The sequence below is a fragment of the Aulonocara sp. 'chitande type north' Nkhata Bay genome, linkage group LG1 (genome assembly GCF_057382095.1).
Source record: "Aulonocara sp. 'chitande type north' Nkhata Bay isolate Kocher_YH1m ecotype deep benthic linkage group LG1, A_spYH_male_GT1.1, whole genome shotgun sequence".
In the NCBI taxonomy this organism is placed as follows: Eukaryota; Metazoa; Chordata; class Actinopteri; order Cichliformes; family Cichlidae; genus Aulonocara; species Aulonocara sp. 'chitande type north' Nkhata Bay.
Window position 1 is genome coordinate 12,910,682 of NC_141344.1, and position 19,241 is coordinate 12,929,922.

The 19,241-nt window shown below is 38.5% G+C and overlaps 1 protein-coding gene across 4 annotated transcripts; it reads left to right on the plus strand.

Moving 5' to 3' along the window:
• The first annotated feature begins 14 nt into the window (after positions 1 to 14).
• alpk3b (alpha-kinase 3b) lies at positions 15 to 13,994 on the plus strand. Of its 4 annotated transcripts, XM_086275248.1 has the most exons (14): positions 15 to 347; positions 517 to 686; positions 1,874 to 1,995; positions 3,305 to 3,422; positions 3,558 to 4,812; positions 6,312 to 8,355; positions 10,335 to 10,482; positions 10,595 to 10,722; positions 10,832 to 10,867; positions 10,956 to 11,230; positions 11,436 to 11,524; positions 11,634 to 11,851; positions 12,373 to 12,421; positions 12,549 to 13,994. In XM_086275248.1, exons 1-14 carry the CDS (start codon positions 345 to 347, stop codon positions 12,862 to 12,864), a joined length of 4,971 nt encoding a protein of 1,656 aa, XP_086131374.1. In that variant the 5' UTR covers positions 15 to 344; the 3' UTR covers positions 12,865 to 13,994. The 4 variants fall into 4 exon arrangements, with proteins under 4 accessions (XP_086131374.1, XP_086131295.1, XP_086131456.1 ...); XM_086275169.1 differs by lacking the exon at positions 15 to 347 and having other exon boundaries at positions 365 to 686; XM_086275330.1 differs by lacking the exon at positions 15 to 347 and having other exon boundaries at positions 555 to 752.
• The last annotated feature ends 5,247 nt before the right edge of the window (positions 13,995 to 19,241 follow it).

The following is a 19,241-nucleotide window of genomic DNA, read 5'->3' on the forward strand; positions in this document are numbered from 1 at the left end:
AACCGTGTTTCTTTAAATTCTTTTCCTGGTATCTGGTGAACTAACAGATCTGGACATGGAAAATGTTTTGTTTTGTTTTTGTTTTTAAAGCATCTTCTTGATTTTTTTTACATTTATTTCTCTACTTAAGATATATATTTGGTGAATCCATTAGAGTTTTTTCCCCCCTCTTTATAAAACAGCTATAAAGATGAGTTTTGGAAAGTGTGATGTGCTCTTGTGCCTATTTGCAGGCCAACTATAAATAGTCCAGGAACCTACGCATGCTCATGTTTGATTGGAAATTGCAGTGCCTTAAGCCATTGCTGTGGGGTGTCTGTCAAAGGAAGGAATGAAACTTGTGTATGGTGAGTTAACTGTGTAAAATAGACTGCTGAATGTTGTTTATGTAGCTACTGGATAAGCACATGCAGAAGATGTAAAGTATATCTTAACCTAGCATCTCTTGTGCTGAATAATTGTGTTTTTAATATACAACATTTGTTTTTAATGTTTTACAACTTTATTGTTTTAAAGTTTAAACTCTTCTTTTGGCAACAAAACAACATCTGGTGGAAAATGACTTCATGGAGGACAACAAGACGCTCGTCTAATGGGAATGGGCGGTCTTCCAATGGGGAAGATGTCAATGGAAGTGGCCGCCTTGGTGGCTGCAGCTACCTCTCTAATGTGAGGCCAGAAAACAGGTACAGAATCCAGACTAACTCAGGGTGCTGTCCTTCCACTTGAACCATCTCTGCTGGGAACATGCAGTATGTATGATCCCAGCATGTATTTATTCTATAATATATCTATAATTCAGGGTTTTACCTAACCTGGGATGAGCATGTGTTGCATGGTGTTTTTTTGTTTGTTGTTGCCATGGACGGCAGAGTTTAAATAAACTGCTTATTAAGAGCACAATCTCAGCTATGCACCATTGGCCCCTTTTCACATCAAGGATACACGACAGCGTCTGCATGGGAAGATTTGTTTATAGCACAAGTAGGTGTTGCTCTTCAGGTCCCCTTTTTAATTAATCTTGTGTAATATTTGATTAAACTGCTGTTCTTCTTTAAACTACTGACGCAGGACAAACCGAGTAACATTATCTGCCAGTTATCTTGCATCGTTGCTTTAGGGGAACTTTCACTCTGTCAGCCTCAGCTGAACTTTGCAGAGACCACTGATTATGTCCTTTACTTATCATATCTAGTGTATTACCAAAGCTAAAATCAAGAATTACCAGTGATTTGTGTTCCTGATTTTAGTTACTGAATCATTACTGAATCTAATTTTCTGTTCTCCATCTGTATTGTTTTGCTAAATGTATATATATTCACAATATCTTGTTTAGTGTTTGCTTCAAAACAATAATAGTACCAACTGTATAACATTTAGTACCTTGTTTATTAATCATGAGTAATATTCAGTGAAGCGTAATGATCTCACCTGACTGTACACTGATCTAATACTCAAGCCTTTATCATTTCATTCATATATTCATATTTCATTCATATCTTTGGACGATCAAATTTTTCATGCAATGAATGTAAATATGGGCTAAATGTAAAGCTTTTTATACTGAATACTGTAGTGAAAGATCAAAGAAACATTTTATTAAAAAACCAAAAAAAACCAAAAAAACAAAACAAGTTAATTGTATTTGCCTCCAAAACTCACAACTGTTTTGGCCTTTGATTTCAGTTCTTACATTCATCATTTTACATATATTTTGACTTGGGACTTTCTTTTAAATGATATGAAAAAACTAACAAACAATCAAGCCCAATATATACAGATAAAAAACTCCAATAAACAAGGTTTTTTAAATGATAAAAGACATATGAATCCAAATAAGTACCATGACTGACCAACTCCATTTTCTTGTAAGGAGCACACTCTGCAGTGTGATTGCTCATTTAACTGAAGAAACACAGCCGTCCTTTGAAGCTACCCTGAAGTCAAAAGCTGTGTCCGAAAATTCAAACGTGAAGTTTTCCTGTGTGGTTAGAGGTAAGCATTGCCTACTCCATACATCTGAGCAACTGAACTGAAATATAGCACAAAGAAACAAAAATAATAATCTAAAAAAAAACAATGCACTGTACGTTTTTGTGCTTATGCTGCATTTTTTTTTTTAAAGAAGGTCAAAGACAAGAATAATACAAAGATAAACCTTTTGAACACCGACAAAGTTGGGAAACTGTCAAATTTAAGTTAAAAAGAAAATGCAATGATTTCCAAATTGCATAAACCCATGTTTTATTCACATTAAAAATAGAAAACACATTAATTGTTTAAATTGTGACATTTTACAGTTTAATGAAAAATCTTGATGTGTATTAGTTTTTCTGCTATCCCTGTGTGAGGCTGGCGACCTGTCCAGAGTATACCCCACCTCTCTCCCTCTGGTGGCTAGGATGGGCTCCAGCCCCACCGTGACCCTGACACGGAAAAGCAAAAAAAAAAAAATGGATGGGTGGTTGAATGACTCGTTTTGATTTTGATGGCAGAGAAACATCTTTGAAAAGTTGGAACAGGGGCAACAAAAGAGAAGAAACTAATTAGGTTAACTCGCAAGTGGTCAAAAACATGACTGGGTATAAAAAGTTGAACAGTAGAGAGGCAGTTTGTTGGCAGCAAAGATTGGGCAGAGCTTCACCAATCTGCAAAAAACAGTATCCACAAATTGTAGCACAATTTCAGACTGATTCTCATCAACATAAAATTGTTAGTTCTGTAAAAATGTCATTATCTGCAATACATAATATTATCAAAGGATTCTGAGAATCTGAAAAATATCTTTACACAAGGGGCTAGGCTGAACATCAATATTGGATTCCTGTGATCTTTAGGCCATGAAGCAGCTTTGCATGATCCAGGTGTATGATCTCAGAAACACTTCCAAAAATCAACAATTGGCAGCTTGCACATCTGGGAAGTCAGCATGCTGAAAGGTATATACAGCCTTCAGACTGTATCTTTTTCAGTTTATCTCAGCAAGACAGTACTAAACTGCACACTGTATCTAACACAGCATGGCCTTGTAGTAGAAGACTCCAGGTGCTGAATTGGTCTGCCTGCAGTCCAGACTTTTCATTAATTGAAAACATTTTGCGTATTGTGAAACAAGATGCTACACAGTAGTAAACATGACCCTGTCCCAACTTTCTGAGACATATTTCTGCCATCAAAATCAAAATAAGCTAATACATGTTATGAAATATTAAAATGTCTCAGTTTAAATTATATTGTTGACCTATGGTATTCCAGTATCTATTTACAAATGATTGCAGTTTTGTTTGTTTGTTTTGTTTTCTAGGATACCCGGCCCCTCAGGTTACGTGGTATAAAGACGACATGCAGTTGGATAGATACTGTGGACTTCCTAAATATGAAATATTCCACAATGGACAAAATCATTCCCTGCATATTTACAAGTATGTATACTTGAAAATGCTGTTTGATGAAATCCACAAAGGAGATATAAAGAAAATTCAAATAATAGCTTTGCCATCTAAAATGTTTTTCCTTTCCAACAACTGCTGCTTGATGTGATATTGATTAATTTCCAGGTGCACTGTGGAGGATGCAGCTATATACCAGGCCTCAGCCATCAACAGTAAAGGTATTGTTTCTTGCTCTGGTGTTCTGGAGGTGGGTGAGATGAATGAGTTCAAAATCCACCAGCGTTACTTTGCCAAGGTCAAACAGAAGGCTGAGAGCAGACGCAGGGAAGCAGAAGGCAAAGAAAACCAGGAGCCACCACGAACCATGAGTCCCGATCGTACACAGAGGAAACGCCGCTCGACAATGGAGGCTTTTCTTAGCACACCAAGCTCAATGGAGGATGATGGTAACGAGGAGAACCATCAAGCTGTTGTTCTAGAGACAAAGCCCAGGTTACAAGGGGCCCCTGGGGAGGAGGTTAAAGAAAAGCCAGTCCCAATCCCTAATGGCACAATGTCTAGTTTATCTAAAGGAGAGCCTGTTAATAATACTGGCAGTAAGGCTGAGAAATGTTTATATGACGCTCCCCAGAAGATTTTTACGACACACCAAACGAAAGCTCCCTTTATCAAGAAAAAGATTAAAATTTCCAACAGTGCAAAAGCTGGAAAAGCAGATGGTCTAGCAGAGAGAGTGTCTGAGGAGAGAAGGCTGAAAGATGAGCCCTCGGTCTCTGCAGCTCTGACCTGTAAAGAGTCAGTCCAGATCCAGAGGAATTCAGATGAGATTATGGAAGTAGAGATTATTTCTAGTTCATCAATTACACATTCAGAAGTGACAAACATGATAAAAGAAGATCAGAAATCTGCATCAGAGGTGGCAGTGTTTCCTCAAAGGCCGTCACAGGGTGAAAAGATATGTACAGAGGTAACAGTGGCTTCAAAGAAAGAGCAACTCACTGTGCCACTGTCCCCTGTTGCTTTTGCTTCTTCACGCCATCCTGGGTCAAAAACCGAAGGTGAAAATGCTGCAAAACATGAGCCGAAAATTGGATGTAATGGTACAGAAGAAAGTTTGAAAAGACAACAGCAAATACCTTACATTTCCTCAACACAGCCACTGTCAAGTGTTAGATCAACACTCCTAACCAAATTAAAAGAGGACATTCACGCAACAATCATGGATGGTGATGTAAAGACAAAGCCTTCAGTTGATGGATCTCTAGTCCACGAACACAGTGAGTCAGTGGATACACCTTGTGACAGCAGGACTGCTTTATTTCAGCATCCATGTAAACCGGCTGGACACCAGCTGTCTGAGAAGGAAACAAGCCACAGCCAAAAAAAGGGGCCTGCGTCTCAACTACCCACGCCAAGTGAGGTGAGGGAACCTTTTCACATGAGCTCATGAGTGCTTTGTGCTGCCAAAATCAGTCCCATCACTAACACAGGCATCCAAAATCTATTTACAGCTTTTACAAGTATCCCCCACTGGGTCACAAGAATTAAATGACGCACATGTTGACAGTTGCAGTAGATATACTGATGTAGTGGGTCTGATTTTGTTTTAAGTTTAAAGGTCTGAAAGTGAGATTTTCTACATTTTTAAATATAAACAATTTTATTATTCTTTGAAACATTATTACAAGAAATAAGCAGACTACCAGAAAGTTAAAGTAATGACTTTGAAGAAGCCTACACTTTGGTTTATTGAGGGATCGACACAACTCTCATGTCTGTAAATTAAAGCTTCTCTCAGTTAGTCTAACTTAGCAGAAAGACTGTGAATGGGTAAAGCAAGATTTGTAAAATGTTTTTGCACAGATCAAATAGCTGAGATGTAATATGTTATTCGGTAAGCCGACTATCCTGGCAAATGGATTTTGGTTAGCTGTTTCCTGTCAATATTTCACTGCCAGCTGCAGCTTAAAATGATGCAGAGTTGGATCAGTTATCACATCCCATTCTTTAGATCCTTTTCTAGAAAACAAAAAAGTGTCATCCTTTAAAAGTTTTATCATTCCTTGCAATTGAATGAAAGTAATTGTGATAGGAACAAAATTTGTCATTTTAATTCACTGCATTAAAAAATAAATAAATGACTGGCTGGGAAACAAAGTTATCACTGATTGTCAGTCTTTATACTGCTTACGCAATCACATCAACCTCTACTGCATAGCTGAATACTGACGGCACCTATGACTGAGACAAAACACTGAATGGCTGGAGCGGCACTTAAAATAATTTGCATTCCTTTGAGGCCAGTCTTGCGTGCAGGATAGCAACCTTCATTTTAAACAGGCCTTCCCATACCAGACTTGCAAAGAGGATAAGAGAAAGAAGCAGAAATATAGAGTAATTCTCTTGATTGTGTAGACTAAAGGCTGCTTTTTGAGGCACAGTATTGCTTAATATCCTAGACTATATTGGGTCATATTAAGGCTTATGTCATCCATGGTTCAGTTCACTAGCAGACTTTAATAACTGCCTCTCCACAAACGTGCTTTTATACCATATTTATGTTTTCCTTTATTAATTATGCTTAATTGAAATCACACTTCTTTGAGGTTTTCCAGTATATTGGCAAGTTGTCTACTGAATGATGAGCAATATTTCTTAACCTATTTATCAATTCAAGAATCGACTAAAACTCAACTCTTGTTTGGCGTTGGCAATGGAGCAGATTAACACACTTAAACTTTTCTCCAGTTCATAAATTTCTCTTTGTCCTAAGGTCTTCTCATTCCTTTCCCTGTTTGTTGCTGGTTACACAGTTGCTATTGATAAAAATTGCATGTGTTTATCCATGACCAGCATAGCCAGGGATAAGGGAATATGTATTTACAGCTTGGAAAATCTGTGCTTGTATTATGTCCCTAGGTTACACAAGATCCCACAAAGATGAACAGGAATGATGCACCTGTCAGCCTTGAGCTACCACCAGACCAGTGTATGGTCAGCTCGCGACAACAAAAGACTGCAATAGAAAGGCCGACAGTGGCAGATGACATCCAGACCCCTCTTTTGCATAGTGGTTTTAAAACAGCCATTGACACAATGACACAGGACGCATGGGATCATCCCAAGGCATCAAATGAAGTTCTTTCCACAAAAGTGCAGAAGTCACCCCTCAAAAGCCCTGTCAGTGGCGAGAACGCTTTAGGGTGTAATATTTCGCTCAGTATCCTGGAGAGTCAAGTTAACACAACTATAAAAGCTGTTGAAGGGACAGAAATACAACATGATGAGAAGGCAGAGCTCACTAAGTTGTTGGTAGAGAGTGACAATCCAAATGAGAAGATAGTTAAGATGGAAACTGAAACTGCTGCTGTAAATGTGACTGAACAAACTAAAACAGAAGAGAGCAAAGATGCAAGGAACAAATACACTGGAGGAATCATTGTGGATGCACCTTGCAATGAAACTGGGCAGAAAGAGCACATATCAAAAGTGGTGAAGAAATCTAGTTTAGACTTAAAACATTTGATGGAAGATATAAATGACACCTCTCCCTCGCGCTTAACAAAAAGCGCAGAGAACACAACCTCAGTAGAACACATCAAAGGTTTTCAAGAAATTTCAAAACCTGAAACAAAAATAATTTCTATTGCTGAACTTTTAAGATCACAAATAAAAGCTCTTGAATCAGCATTGGCTAATCCAGTATCTGACATACCACCCCATTCTAACTTACTACAAAATCAGAGTGTAACAGCAAGGGCACGCCAGGAATTAGTACAAGATAACAGAAAGCTGGAGGTGAAAAAGTTCATGCCTAAAAGAGAAAATAAGAAAGGCGTTGACGAGTCACCCCCCACAACCATAAAGGCAACACTTATGGAGGTTTATCATCAACTTCATAAAACAGACTACGAGCAATCTAAGACTCAAAGTGCAACATCACAGCCTCTTCAGGCTCTTTTGATGCCACCCATCTCTGCTATAGACAGTGGAACAAATAAAGTCATGGCAGGACTTCACGGAAGTGTTGAAAAGTATAATGGAGGTGCCATGGATATTGGCAAGGAAATCCAACCTTCAATTCTAGTTCAGCCAGAAAATTGTTCTGTTGTTGTTTCTCAACAAACAACACCCAAACTAAATTTTCCCTCTTTAACTTCTGAAGTCAAACTGATCAGTACACTTTCAAATCTATGTGGAACTGCCAGTCAGGAACCTGAGTCTCCACTTACAGTGACAAATAAGAAGCAAAGTATTCAAGAGGCAAATATAGTAAATTCGGAGCGTACCAAAGATGAACATGTTCAAGGCAAAGACGTGCAATTCACGCAAAAGTTAACTCCAGAAATTAAGCTCAGCAGCACAAATGAAAGGGATTTGACAACAGTTTCTGATCAGTGCAAAATGGAAGAGCAGTACACAAATACAAGTTCTTTGCAAAGTAATGAAAGGTTTCCCTCTGAAACTGGGTCTAACACTCAAGGGAATAATCTTCCACTTATTCTCAAGGAGGTTAAGGAAGGTTTACCGTCAGACTCCACAGCCAATCAAACTGCAGAACCTAGCCCATCATTGAAGAAAAGAACCTGTGTTTCTCCCATCCCTTCTGCTACTCCACAAGAGCTGGCCTCTGGGGCTCGCCGCAAAATCCTAACACCCAAGGCCAAACCTGACGATACCACAGAGGTCACATCAGCAACTGATAACCAGACTCTGAAAAGGGAAGCATCTACGCAGAGCAGCAAGCTTTCCACAACTGCTGTGGCCCTCTCTGTATCTCCAAGCGTGTTGCGACGGTCATCTGCACTTCAGCCCACAGGTGAACAAACCTCTCTACTAGAAAGGCGTTCACCCATCTTGAGCAGAAAGAAGATGGCATCAGAAACACCCAGCCAGCTGCCTGCTGAGGAGATTCAAACTGAAAGGAAACCTGAAGAGAAGGACAAGCGTAACCCGTTCAAAGGTAAAAAGAAAAAAAAGGCCTGAAGGTCTCATGCTTTATCAGAATTCACTCATGTGAGACAAAGGAAATGTTTTAGTACTTTTGTATTTTACTACTTTTGAAAAGCCACTATTGCATCTTTTCTGGCCATATCAGACAAGACACCGTGAAAGGCAGCAATCCATGCTGCAGGTCATCAGAGAGACGTGATTCACAACCTCCTCATTAGAATCTAACAAAAGAAGTTTCTCCTTTTCATGAATTCGTTTTCTGTATACAGGCTGGTTCTTATAGTACCTACAGTGGGGCAAAAAAGTATTTAGTCAGCCACCGATTGTGCAAGTTCCCCCACCTAAAATGATGACAGAGGTCAGTAATTTGCACCAGAGGTACACTTCAACTGTGAGAGACAGAATGTGAAAAAAAAATCCATGAATCCACATGGTAGGATTTGTAAAGAATTTATTCGTAAATTAGGGTGGAAAATAAGTATTTGGTCAATAACAAAAATACAACTCAATACTTTGTAACATAACCTTTGTTGGCAATAACAGAGGTCAAACGTTTACTATAGGTCTTTACCAGGTTTGCACACACAGTAGCTGGTATTTTGGCCCATTCCTCCATGCAGATCTTCTCGAGAGCAGTGATGTTTTGGGGCTGTCGCCGAGCAACACGGACTTTCAACTCCCGCCACAGATTTTCTATGGGGTTGAGGTCTGGAGACTGGCTAGGCCACTCCAGGACTTTCAAATGCTTCTTACGGAGCCACTCCTTTGTTGCCCGGGCGGTGTGTTTTGGATCATTGTCATGTTGGAAGACCCAGCCTCGTTTCATCTTCAAAGTTCTCACTGATGGAAGGAGGTTTTGGCTCAAAATCTCACGATACATGGCCCCATTCATTCTGTCCTTAACACGGATCAGTCGTCCTGTCCCCTTGGCAGAAAAACAGCCCCATAGCATGATGTTTCCACCCCCATGCTTCACAGTAGGTATGGTGTTCTTGGGATGCAACTCAGTATTCGTCTTCCTCCAAACACGACGAGTTGAGTTTATACCAAAAAGTTCTACTTTGGTTTCATCTGACCACATGACATTCTCCCAATCCTCTGCTGTATCATCCATGTGCTCTCTGGCAAACTTCAGACGGGCCTGGACATGCACTGGCTTCAGCAGCGGAACACGTCTGGCACTGCGGGATTTGATTCCCTGCCGTTGTAGTGTGTTACTGATGGTGACCTTTGTTACTTTGGTCCCAGCTCTCTGCAGGTCATTCACCAGGTCCCCCGTGTGGTTCTGGGATCTTTGCTCACCGTTCTCATGATCATTTTGACCCCACGGGATGAGATCTTGCGTGGAGCCCCAGATCGAGGGAGATTATCAGTGGTCTTGTATGTCTTCCATTTTCTGATGATTGCTCCCACAGTTGATTTTTTCACACCAAGCTGCTTGCCTATTGTAGATTCACTCTTCCCAGTCTGGTGCAGGTCTACAATACTTTTCCTGGTGTCCTTCGAAAGCTCTTTGGTCTTGGCCATGGCGGAGTTTGGAGTCTGACTGTTTGAGGCTGTGGACAGGTGTCTTTTATACAGATGATGAGTTCAAACAGGTGCCATTCATACAGGTAACGAGTGGGGGACAGAAAAGCTTCTTACAGAAGACGTTACAGGTCTGTGAGAGCCAGAGATTTTCCTTGTTTGAGGTGTCCAAATACTTATTTTCCACCCTAATTTACAAATAAATTCTTTACAAATCCTACCATGTGAATTCATGGATTTTTTTTCACATTCTGTCTCTCACAGTTGAAGTGTACCTCTGGTGCAAATTACTGACCTCTGTCATCATTTTAAGTGGGGGGACTTGCACAATCGGTGGCTGACTAAATACTTTTTTGCCCCACTGTATAACAGACCTTTGCTATTTAATTTGTATAGGAAAACTTATAAAACTGGGCACTTATGGAAAAATGTGTCTGTTTGTTTAATTTTATTTCTCTCCAGCTCCTCAAGTTATCCGTAAGATTAGGGCTGAAACTTTTGCAGATGCCTCTGGACACTTGAAACTGTGGTGCCAGTTTTTCAACGTTCTCAGTGACTCGACTATTAAATGGTACAAAAATGAGGTGGAGATTACTCAGGTTAAAAGAAAGTAAGTTCTCAGAGTGATCTTTTTGGAAATATGTTACATTCTTTCAATATGTACTGTAAGTTTAGGTCTTCTTAAACATTTTTATATTATTTCTTAATTGTATGTCTTCAAGAGCAGGGGATGAAGCCCAGGTCAATCTTACCATTGTTCAGGCGTCTTCCAAAGATGCCGGTGTTTACGGATGCTCAATCACAAATGACTATGGGACAGACTCCACAGACATTCTGCTCAGTGCAGATAGTATGTACTGTTTTAAAATAACTTTGGAATACTAGATACTTAATTTTTTCCTTTCATTTCCTGTCTGCAACATGATTACTTTTCTGTATTCTCTCTTATTATTTTGCAGTCTTGACTGGACTGTCCATACGCGAGGACCTTGGGGGTAAGATGACATTTCACATCTTAAGATAACATTTTTTTTCCTGTGCTTTTCTTTTCTAACTATCACCATTAAAAACTTGTGAATGCAGTTGGGGAGGAAATCGAAATGACACCCCTAATATTCAGCAAGGGAGTGGCTGATTCTGGTGTCTGGGGCAACAAATTCTTTGGTCGCATAATGATGAAGGAATCTCATATTGGAGATGGCTGTTCTCATAAAGTCTGGAGGGCAAAAGTCATCTACGGTCTGGAGCCTGTGTTTGAGTCTGGTAACACATGTATCATTAAAGTATGCAACCCCATCGCTTATGGAGGCAAAGAGGACAGCTGTCTTATAGATACAAACCTGGACATCATGAAGCAGGTATATAAGAACGGGCTAATGTCATAATTTATTCATGCCTTCATAAATATGTCATTCGATAAACAGCAATTCCCGTATTAAAGTGGATCAGGTGTCAATTCTGCCACCTTAATAGGATTACTATGGCACTAATCCAGTAAAGACTGAATAAATGGTGTAGGTGGAGCTGATGTTTATTGGCTATTCTCCAATGTTCTACATACAGGAATGTAAAATTCAGAACTTGGCTCGGGAATACTGTAAAATCTTTGCTGCAGAGACAAGAGTTATAGAAAACTTTGGTCCCTCTCTTGAGTGAGTACACTTTATTTTTTCTTGAAAAAGTTATAATAATTTTGTATATCTATCTATACAACAGGGACCATTAAGCATCTCCTACACCCTGACAATCTTTGTTAAACAGGGTGATTCCAGTCTATTTGATGTACCGACCAGCGAACGCTGTACCATACGCCACAGTGGAGACAGATCTCACAGGAGTGTATCAGAAATTCTCTGACCTGGACTATACTGGCAGAATAGACATGAGGACTGGCTCTGAGGTGGAGCAGAAGTGCTGTACCCTGCAGCATTGGATCTTTCAGTGGACCAATGGAAATCTGCTGTTCACTCGACTTGAAGGTATGGTCACACATGAAGCCAGAGTAATATTTAATAAGTAAAACGTTTGTGTTTTTCCTGTACTTGCTATAATTTGGAATATGTCTTGTGGTTTGGCACAGAAAATTACCAGAGGCCACCTTGTCTACTTATGTCCCACCTTACCCCACATCACAAGATTCACATTTAACAAGTTTGTGTTAAATTCTCCAGTATAATAAAGGTCCAGTGAGCAAATGAAGCTCAAACTGGTTGAAGAAAATATTGCTTACATACATGACCTCATAGGCTAAAATTGTGCTTGCAATAATGAAAGGATATTTCAGTTTTAACATTTAAATTGAAAGAGTAGCAACAGTATTCCAGATACTTTCAGGCCCAATACGGACATTTATTTTATTTTGATATATTTTAGGTTGTGAGGTTTGGAAAATGTGCATGTTGTCTTTCACATTTCTAAAACTGCAGAGGGTATTTAAATTGTACATCTTTCAATATGACTATGTTACATGAACAAGTAATTTTGGGGTGTCATTTTGCAGGTGTTGACACTAAGATCACCGGTGTTGGAATTTCAGTCAAATCAACAGGGTCAGTATTATTTGAATTGTTCGTTTCTGCAAATTATACTGCGAACACCTCATTTTACAGGTAATTTACATTTATAGGAATCATGTCTGTTACATTTAGCTTTGCTCTCTGTTTTGCATTGCTACAGGCATCAAGGTTTATCTATCGAAGCGAATCCCAAAGTTTTTGAACAGTTTGTCTCTCAGCACAAGTGTAACTACTTTTGTGGTCTACTTGGCCTGCGGTCACTAAAAGTTATGGACTCTTTGCTGACACCAGCAAAGCCAAAGAGCTCCAGGAGTCCCTTGCTTCAGCGCAAGATGGCTGCAGGCTCCTCCAGCCCACAGACTGGGAGGAAAGCTGCTGGTAGCCCTAGACTGTCGAGGAAGACTGAGCAAGAAGGAAGCAAGATGGCAACAAAACAGAAAGCTGCTGATGCTCCCAAAACAATGAAAATGGCATAGAATAAATATCTCTTAATGAGACGTGAGATGTTGGATATATTCACAGCAAGCCCAGGAAGAGCTTGTGGAATGATAGAAGCCTGCTGGTACCTTATTAGGAAGTATAAATCTTACAGAGACAGGAAAAGATGTTTATTAATGATATAACTTTTTACTATTAACAGCCATCATTCCTTGCTATTTAATGTGGACTTAGGCATTTATCTAGTGTAGCAAATCCTAGGGCTAAAGCTGTTCTGTAAAGAAATGCATTAAGCTTTTGTTCTATTCATCAAATACCATAGGTTACTGATTGTGGATGCCTCTCACAGGTCAGTGTATTCATCCTATATGAATGTCAGACACTTTGGACTGAAGTGGAATTGTGTTCTATGTTGTCTATGTGTAATTCTCAACTTTACTCTTTTGTGGTCACATAAATGAAGTCAAGAAGAAAAATGGAAGCAGGATATGCATTAAGCCGATCGACCTGATCTAACACAGGGAGGTCACACTTACCTTTTACAACATTCTCAAAAAAGGTTTATTTCATATGCATTGATCATCGCAAAGAAACTGATCCTGCAGCTTTGGAAAGGCAAAGAGGTTCCTGTGTTAAAGATGTGGCTTGCAGAGCTTACAAATACTCTTCACCTTGAAAAAATAAGATATACCATGAATGGCAATGTGAAAGATTTTGAACTAATTTGGCACCCTTTACTTGCATATCTTGGGAAAATATAAATTTTTGGCAGTCGGGGGACCGGGGCTCCTAGTGGGTGTTTTGTTTTTTTTTTTTTTGTTTTTTTTGTCTGTTTTGTCTTGTTTTGTTTAGAGAAAAAGGGGGCATAAGTTCTATTAATTTGTAACAACTGTGATACTTGCTTCTAATAAAAGATATTTGAAACAGGATATGCATTAAGCCAATCACGCAATGCAGGTTTTAAAGGCTGAGAGTAACCAGCCAGTTTTCTCTTTCAGGAATATCAAGCCAAATGCAGCTGTTCACGTGACACTGTTGTACAGTGGCTAACGGTGCTGTGCTTTTATATTATAACCTGACATGTTTACTTGCTACTGTAATTTGCACTGCATTTTTAGAAATTGCACATTTGAATGCAACTGGCTGCACAATAAAAGATATGATCTTGTATGTTCTGAGACTCTGTCTTAGTCCAAAATGTACCTTTTAAATTTGGAGTGTCTCTCTTACAAATGTGCCTATTATGGAGTGGGCTGACTAATAAAAGCCATCCCACTCTGTCTCAGACATCAGCTTTCACTCATTATCATATATGTATTTTACTTAGAAAGATTAGTAAGATTGTATCTCAGTGACCCTTGTTATTAATGCAGACTCTTTGAAATCTCATCAAAGCATGAAGTTTCTAATTACAGCATGAGAACAGCTTAAGACAGTTTTTAAAATTCTAAATGCTTTAGCTTTATTTTTCCTACCTACAGCAGAAAATGTATACAACAATATATTTGTCTTGTCTTTCAAGTCACATTAGTGGAGCATCAGTATACAGCACATCTTGGAATGAGTAAATCATCTAACTGATGGTACAAAATCCAACATAAACAACACTTGGTGGCAAAAATGTGCATTAATGTGAAAAGAGTGTGTGCTGACATTAAATGTGTTGTAATGTCTATGATTTTGTGTTCTAATCAAATGCTGTGGCTCCTGTGAAACAGGATAGTGTTCAAATTTGGCCATTGCATGTTTAATAACACTACCGCTGAGGGGCAAATGCAATTACATTCTGTAATATCTTTGATAGGATCACACAAGCAGTGTGTGTTTACTACGTGAAAGGCTAACTTCATCACACTAATCATATTTGATTTTGTGAGTCATTGCTGATGTAAGTGGTGGCCTCGCTCATAAGTGTGAACAGTGCTGGAAAGCTAAATTCATGCAAAAAAGTGTTACTTAGTGTCACCTCTTATGTTGTCTAGTAGCACAAGAGGGTTAGAGGTTGTCACCAGAGGGGAGAGATGACAGACATTGGTGTGAATACCTGATGCTTTATGTTGTACATTTCATACTTCCTACACGCTACCATGAATGTACTGCATTACAAATTTGCCTGTAAAAGAAACCTTTCATTACAATTTTAATAAACAATATAATAGCTTGCAATTAAGTGCAGCTTTGAAATATATTTTCACTTGACACAAGTAAAATATACTTCCTTGAAGCTTATTCAACTACAGTATGTAACTAATTCATAGGTAATTTACAGCTGATATATCTTTATATCATGGAAATGAACAAAAAAGGTCTTTGATAGCCTCATAAAAACAGGTAACTATACATAAGCATGGATAATAGCAATAAAAGACTTTCCAGCAAGCTGGGGAAAAACAAACAATCTTAACAATAAGAGCAAATCTTTATTTAATGTCAAATAGAAAAAAAAAACGAACCGACTGGCCCATGAGCTATACAGATTAATAAATAGCTATCATGTTCACATGACACTGAAGACGGTCTGCTTCATTCATTACTTTATTAATTTACCATGGATGAAGTGTGACTGAGGCGTGGTAACAAGATGAGGAAGACACAACACTCCTGCCACCTACTGTTAGTTCAATCACTGTGCTCTTGACAAAAACTAAGAGAGAGAAAAAACACTTTCACACTGACATTAAACTCTGTCTGTTTTAACTGGACATCTAAAGTATGTCTCTTTTAAACTTGACTAATTTTTAGGTGAATATTATGCTGTAGTGGGCCAAAATGAGAAGTGTCTCTTAGTGTTAATGTCACATTTGTTTGGGCTTAAAACTACTGAGTACATTTTTATGCTACTTGAGAGAGTTAGCATTTTTTAAATATTTTAAATAATCATATTTCTACCACAAAACTGCCACCGAATGAAAAAAATGTATTTAAAATTAATGTTGCTTAAGAATTTAATTAACATCATCTTCATTCTGACAATGCTCTATACCTCTGTACCTTTGTTCTGCGTCAGAAAATGATGTGCACTAATGATATGATCCAACTGTTTCTTACAAGACATTAATAAAAAAAAGTATGGGTGAGGTGAGAAAATTACAGAGAAAAGCTGCACTGACACTGCTCTTCATGGTGCACTGAGTAGCTCTGATAAAATGCAATAAGGAGCTCGATCACTAGCCGTGAACTAAGCATTAATACTCATGACATGACACAGTAAATGAGGGAATTATTAGTCACAAACTGTAGAAATTTTACTGGCACATTTAAGCCAAAGGAAGTTCCATTTCACTTAATAGGACGTAATGTTGAGTTAATGTCAAGATCTCACACTCAGCACCCAGATCCTTAGCACATTAAACACATTTGCAGCGTTGATTTTCACACTCTGGCTTATTATGTGGCAATATATAAAACATGATGATCACAAAGGAGCTTATTTGCATTCGATACTTTCAGCAGAGAACACTGGCAGAAACCTGTGAAAGAATAAAAATGCTCTTTACAGGCTGTGCAAGGTTCAAAATAGGTTTAAAATAGAAAAACAGGATATAAGCAGAAACAGAGAGACCGTGCTCTCTTACAGAGCTGACTATTTGACTCACATTGTTGTGGCTGACTGACCTCAATTACCATTGCTGGTTCATCATGGGTGTGACCATTTAGGTAGATTATATGAAAAGGATCACACATTCCTAAATGCCACAGACTAGCTGGCATTTGAAAAAAGTTTTATCTCCAGTTCTCCAAAAGTCGCAGGCTGCCAGTGGTCTCAGTGGCATCGCTAAGTTGACTGCCAGTGGTGAGTTATTCTACCATATCACAGGAAGCTTTTTCTGACTATGAAACAAAACAGTTCTGATACATATCTCGGGTTATTTTCTCTCACAGGAGAGCTTAAAGGCTAAATCTAAATAAAATCAATGTTGTCTACATACTGTATGTTGGAGACAAGAAAGCAGTGATGATACATAGAGGAGACAGCAACCTGTTTTGACAACAGGGAGTCAAAGGGTATGTCTACAACATCCCTGGGATATCATGTAAAAGTTTTGTAGGGATATTCGTGTTCATTGTAGAATGCAGGTGAACGGCTTCAGTAAATCAGCTAAATGTAATTTTCACAATACCAATCAGCACCCCTGCTATATTTAGTATGACTTGGAAAGAACAACCCATCACCTTATTAAAGCTGTCCTTTATTCAAAGGAGGAAGACTGCTTTAACACCAATAAACAACACACAGGAACAACAGCATTCTCTGCATCATAATGTTAACCTTTAGTAGTTACAAGACTACAATTTAACTATTGTAACAGAGCGTAAAGACATGACAAACAAATTCAGTCCAATAGTCTGTTTTGATAATTTGTGCTTTTACGAAAATATAAATTCAAACAGAATTTAAGTCGCATTGGTCTTTAAGGAATAAACAAAAGCAGTTACTCTAGAGGTTACCAATTGTGAAGCCAAACAGACATTAATGAATAACTAAATTCTGTGGTGTGTGCGAACTGGACAGCTGCATTTCCTGCATTTGGAGGTTGTGCATAATAAGCACAAACCATAGTATATTTGCTTTTTTTTTTTTTTTTAAAGCTTACCTTTTATTGTAGATTTAGGCCCCCACAGTTGCATGAGATCAGCCCTGTCAATAATATGCATACATATCAGATGACAATGTGTCACATAAATCCAATAGTGTTACTCAAACACATATCCAAATATACATAACCCTATTTGGAAAAAAGCAGAATTTAAAATGGACTTTGGAACAAATTGGGAACAAAAACACAATTAAATGGCTTTTTAATTGTGGCTCAAACACACGTGACATATATTCTACTGATCATGTTATCAGACTAAGTCAACAACCAAGCAATGTTTGTAGGTTTCACGTGTGTGTCCACTAATTATGTTATCACTTGCTCAGTCAAACGCACTTCCTCTAGGAAATTAGATGTAGTCTATGATAGAAGAAAATGGTTAATAATTACTGGTCATTTTTGTTACATTATTGCACTTTTAATTAGGAGACGCATTATTTAAAGTTGCAGTGGAAAGTCAATGCAATTACATTTGCTATTTAATTTGCAGAATAAACTTTAGCCACCTTTAAGGCAGCAATTAATGTAATAAATTATTAGTTTAAGTGATTATTTTATGGTTGGCTGTTTAGATAATGACACTATCCCAGTCACAATAAGTACATCACAGTTTACAAGCTTTACTTCATCTGGATCACAAGTGGAAACAGGATGGCTGCTGTTTGCACTGTGAACATTTAAAGCTGCACTCAGTAATGTGAAAGTAATGACTCAGGGACTCTGATGCAATCTGGAAGGTTAGGACATCACAACTCTGTAGTGATTTTGCACTGATGAGCCAATTGTGCTGGTTTTCAAATCAAATGAGTAACAGGAAATTGCTACTAAAAAAGATCCTATAAACTCAATGAGGACTACCTGTCCACAAACCAAATATCAGCCAAAGTTAGTACATAACTGATAATGTAAGCAGAGCAATTGGGGTCTAGAAATAAGCCAGGATTTGGTGAAAAAGGAAGCAGAGAACACACGCCAGTGAATATTGAAAATCAATCTTATTCCAAAGAAATAATTAACCTGCACAAATCTTCTAAGGCAGGACACTGAAAATGATTATTAACATTCAGTACTGCCATACACTATATCAGCCAAAGTATTGAGCCACCTACATATTACACCTACTAAAGGAGCTTTTCTGAGAGCCCTTTCTAAACTTTTACCCTTTTTTGCACCTACAACAGCTTCCAGTCTCTTGGGACGCCTTTCTGCAAGATTTTGAAGTGTGTTTGTGGGAATGTCTTCCTATCTAAGGAGAGCTTTTGTGAGGTCACACACTGATGTTGGACAAGAACACCTGACTTGCAATTTCCCTTCTAGTTTATCACAAAAGCTTTCAGGGTTTGAGGTTGGGGCTCTGAGCGGGCCAGTCACATTCTCCCACACCAAACTCATCCAACCTGATGCTGGGCCTAAGGGGCCCGTGTCAAACACTAGAAATACAACCCCATAGCAATATTGAATTCAATAATTAAGAAATGTGGGTATGTGGATGTGTGTGTGCAACATAAGGAAGTGGTTTAAAAAATGAACTGAAGAAGCTTCTCAGATGAGAGGTGAAACGTCTTCAAGCAACTTAAAGAAGTCCAAGCGCTTTTCTTTCCAAGCTCCTTAGACTACGAGAACTGGATGACTGAGAACCTTCACAGACATGGTTTATAAAGTGTGATGTGTTCTGATTATTGTTTTTTTTTTTCTCCCACAGAAGATGTTTAAAATTCCTTTGGTTAACGCAAGGTGAAATCTGTCAAAATGTGAGCTGTTTGTGAAAAAGCACCAAAGCTCTGCCACACAGTTAACCAACACCCATTCCCCCCAAA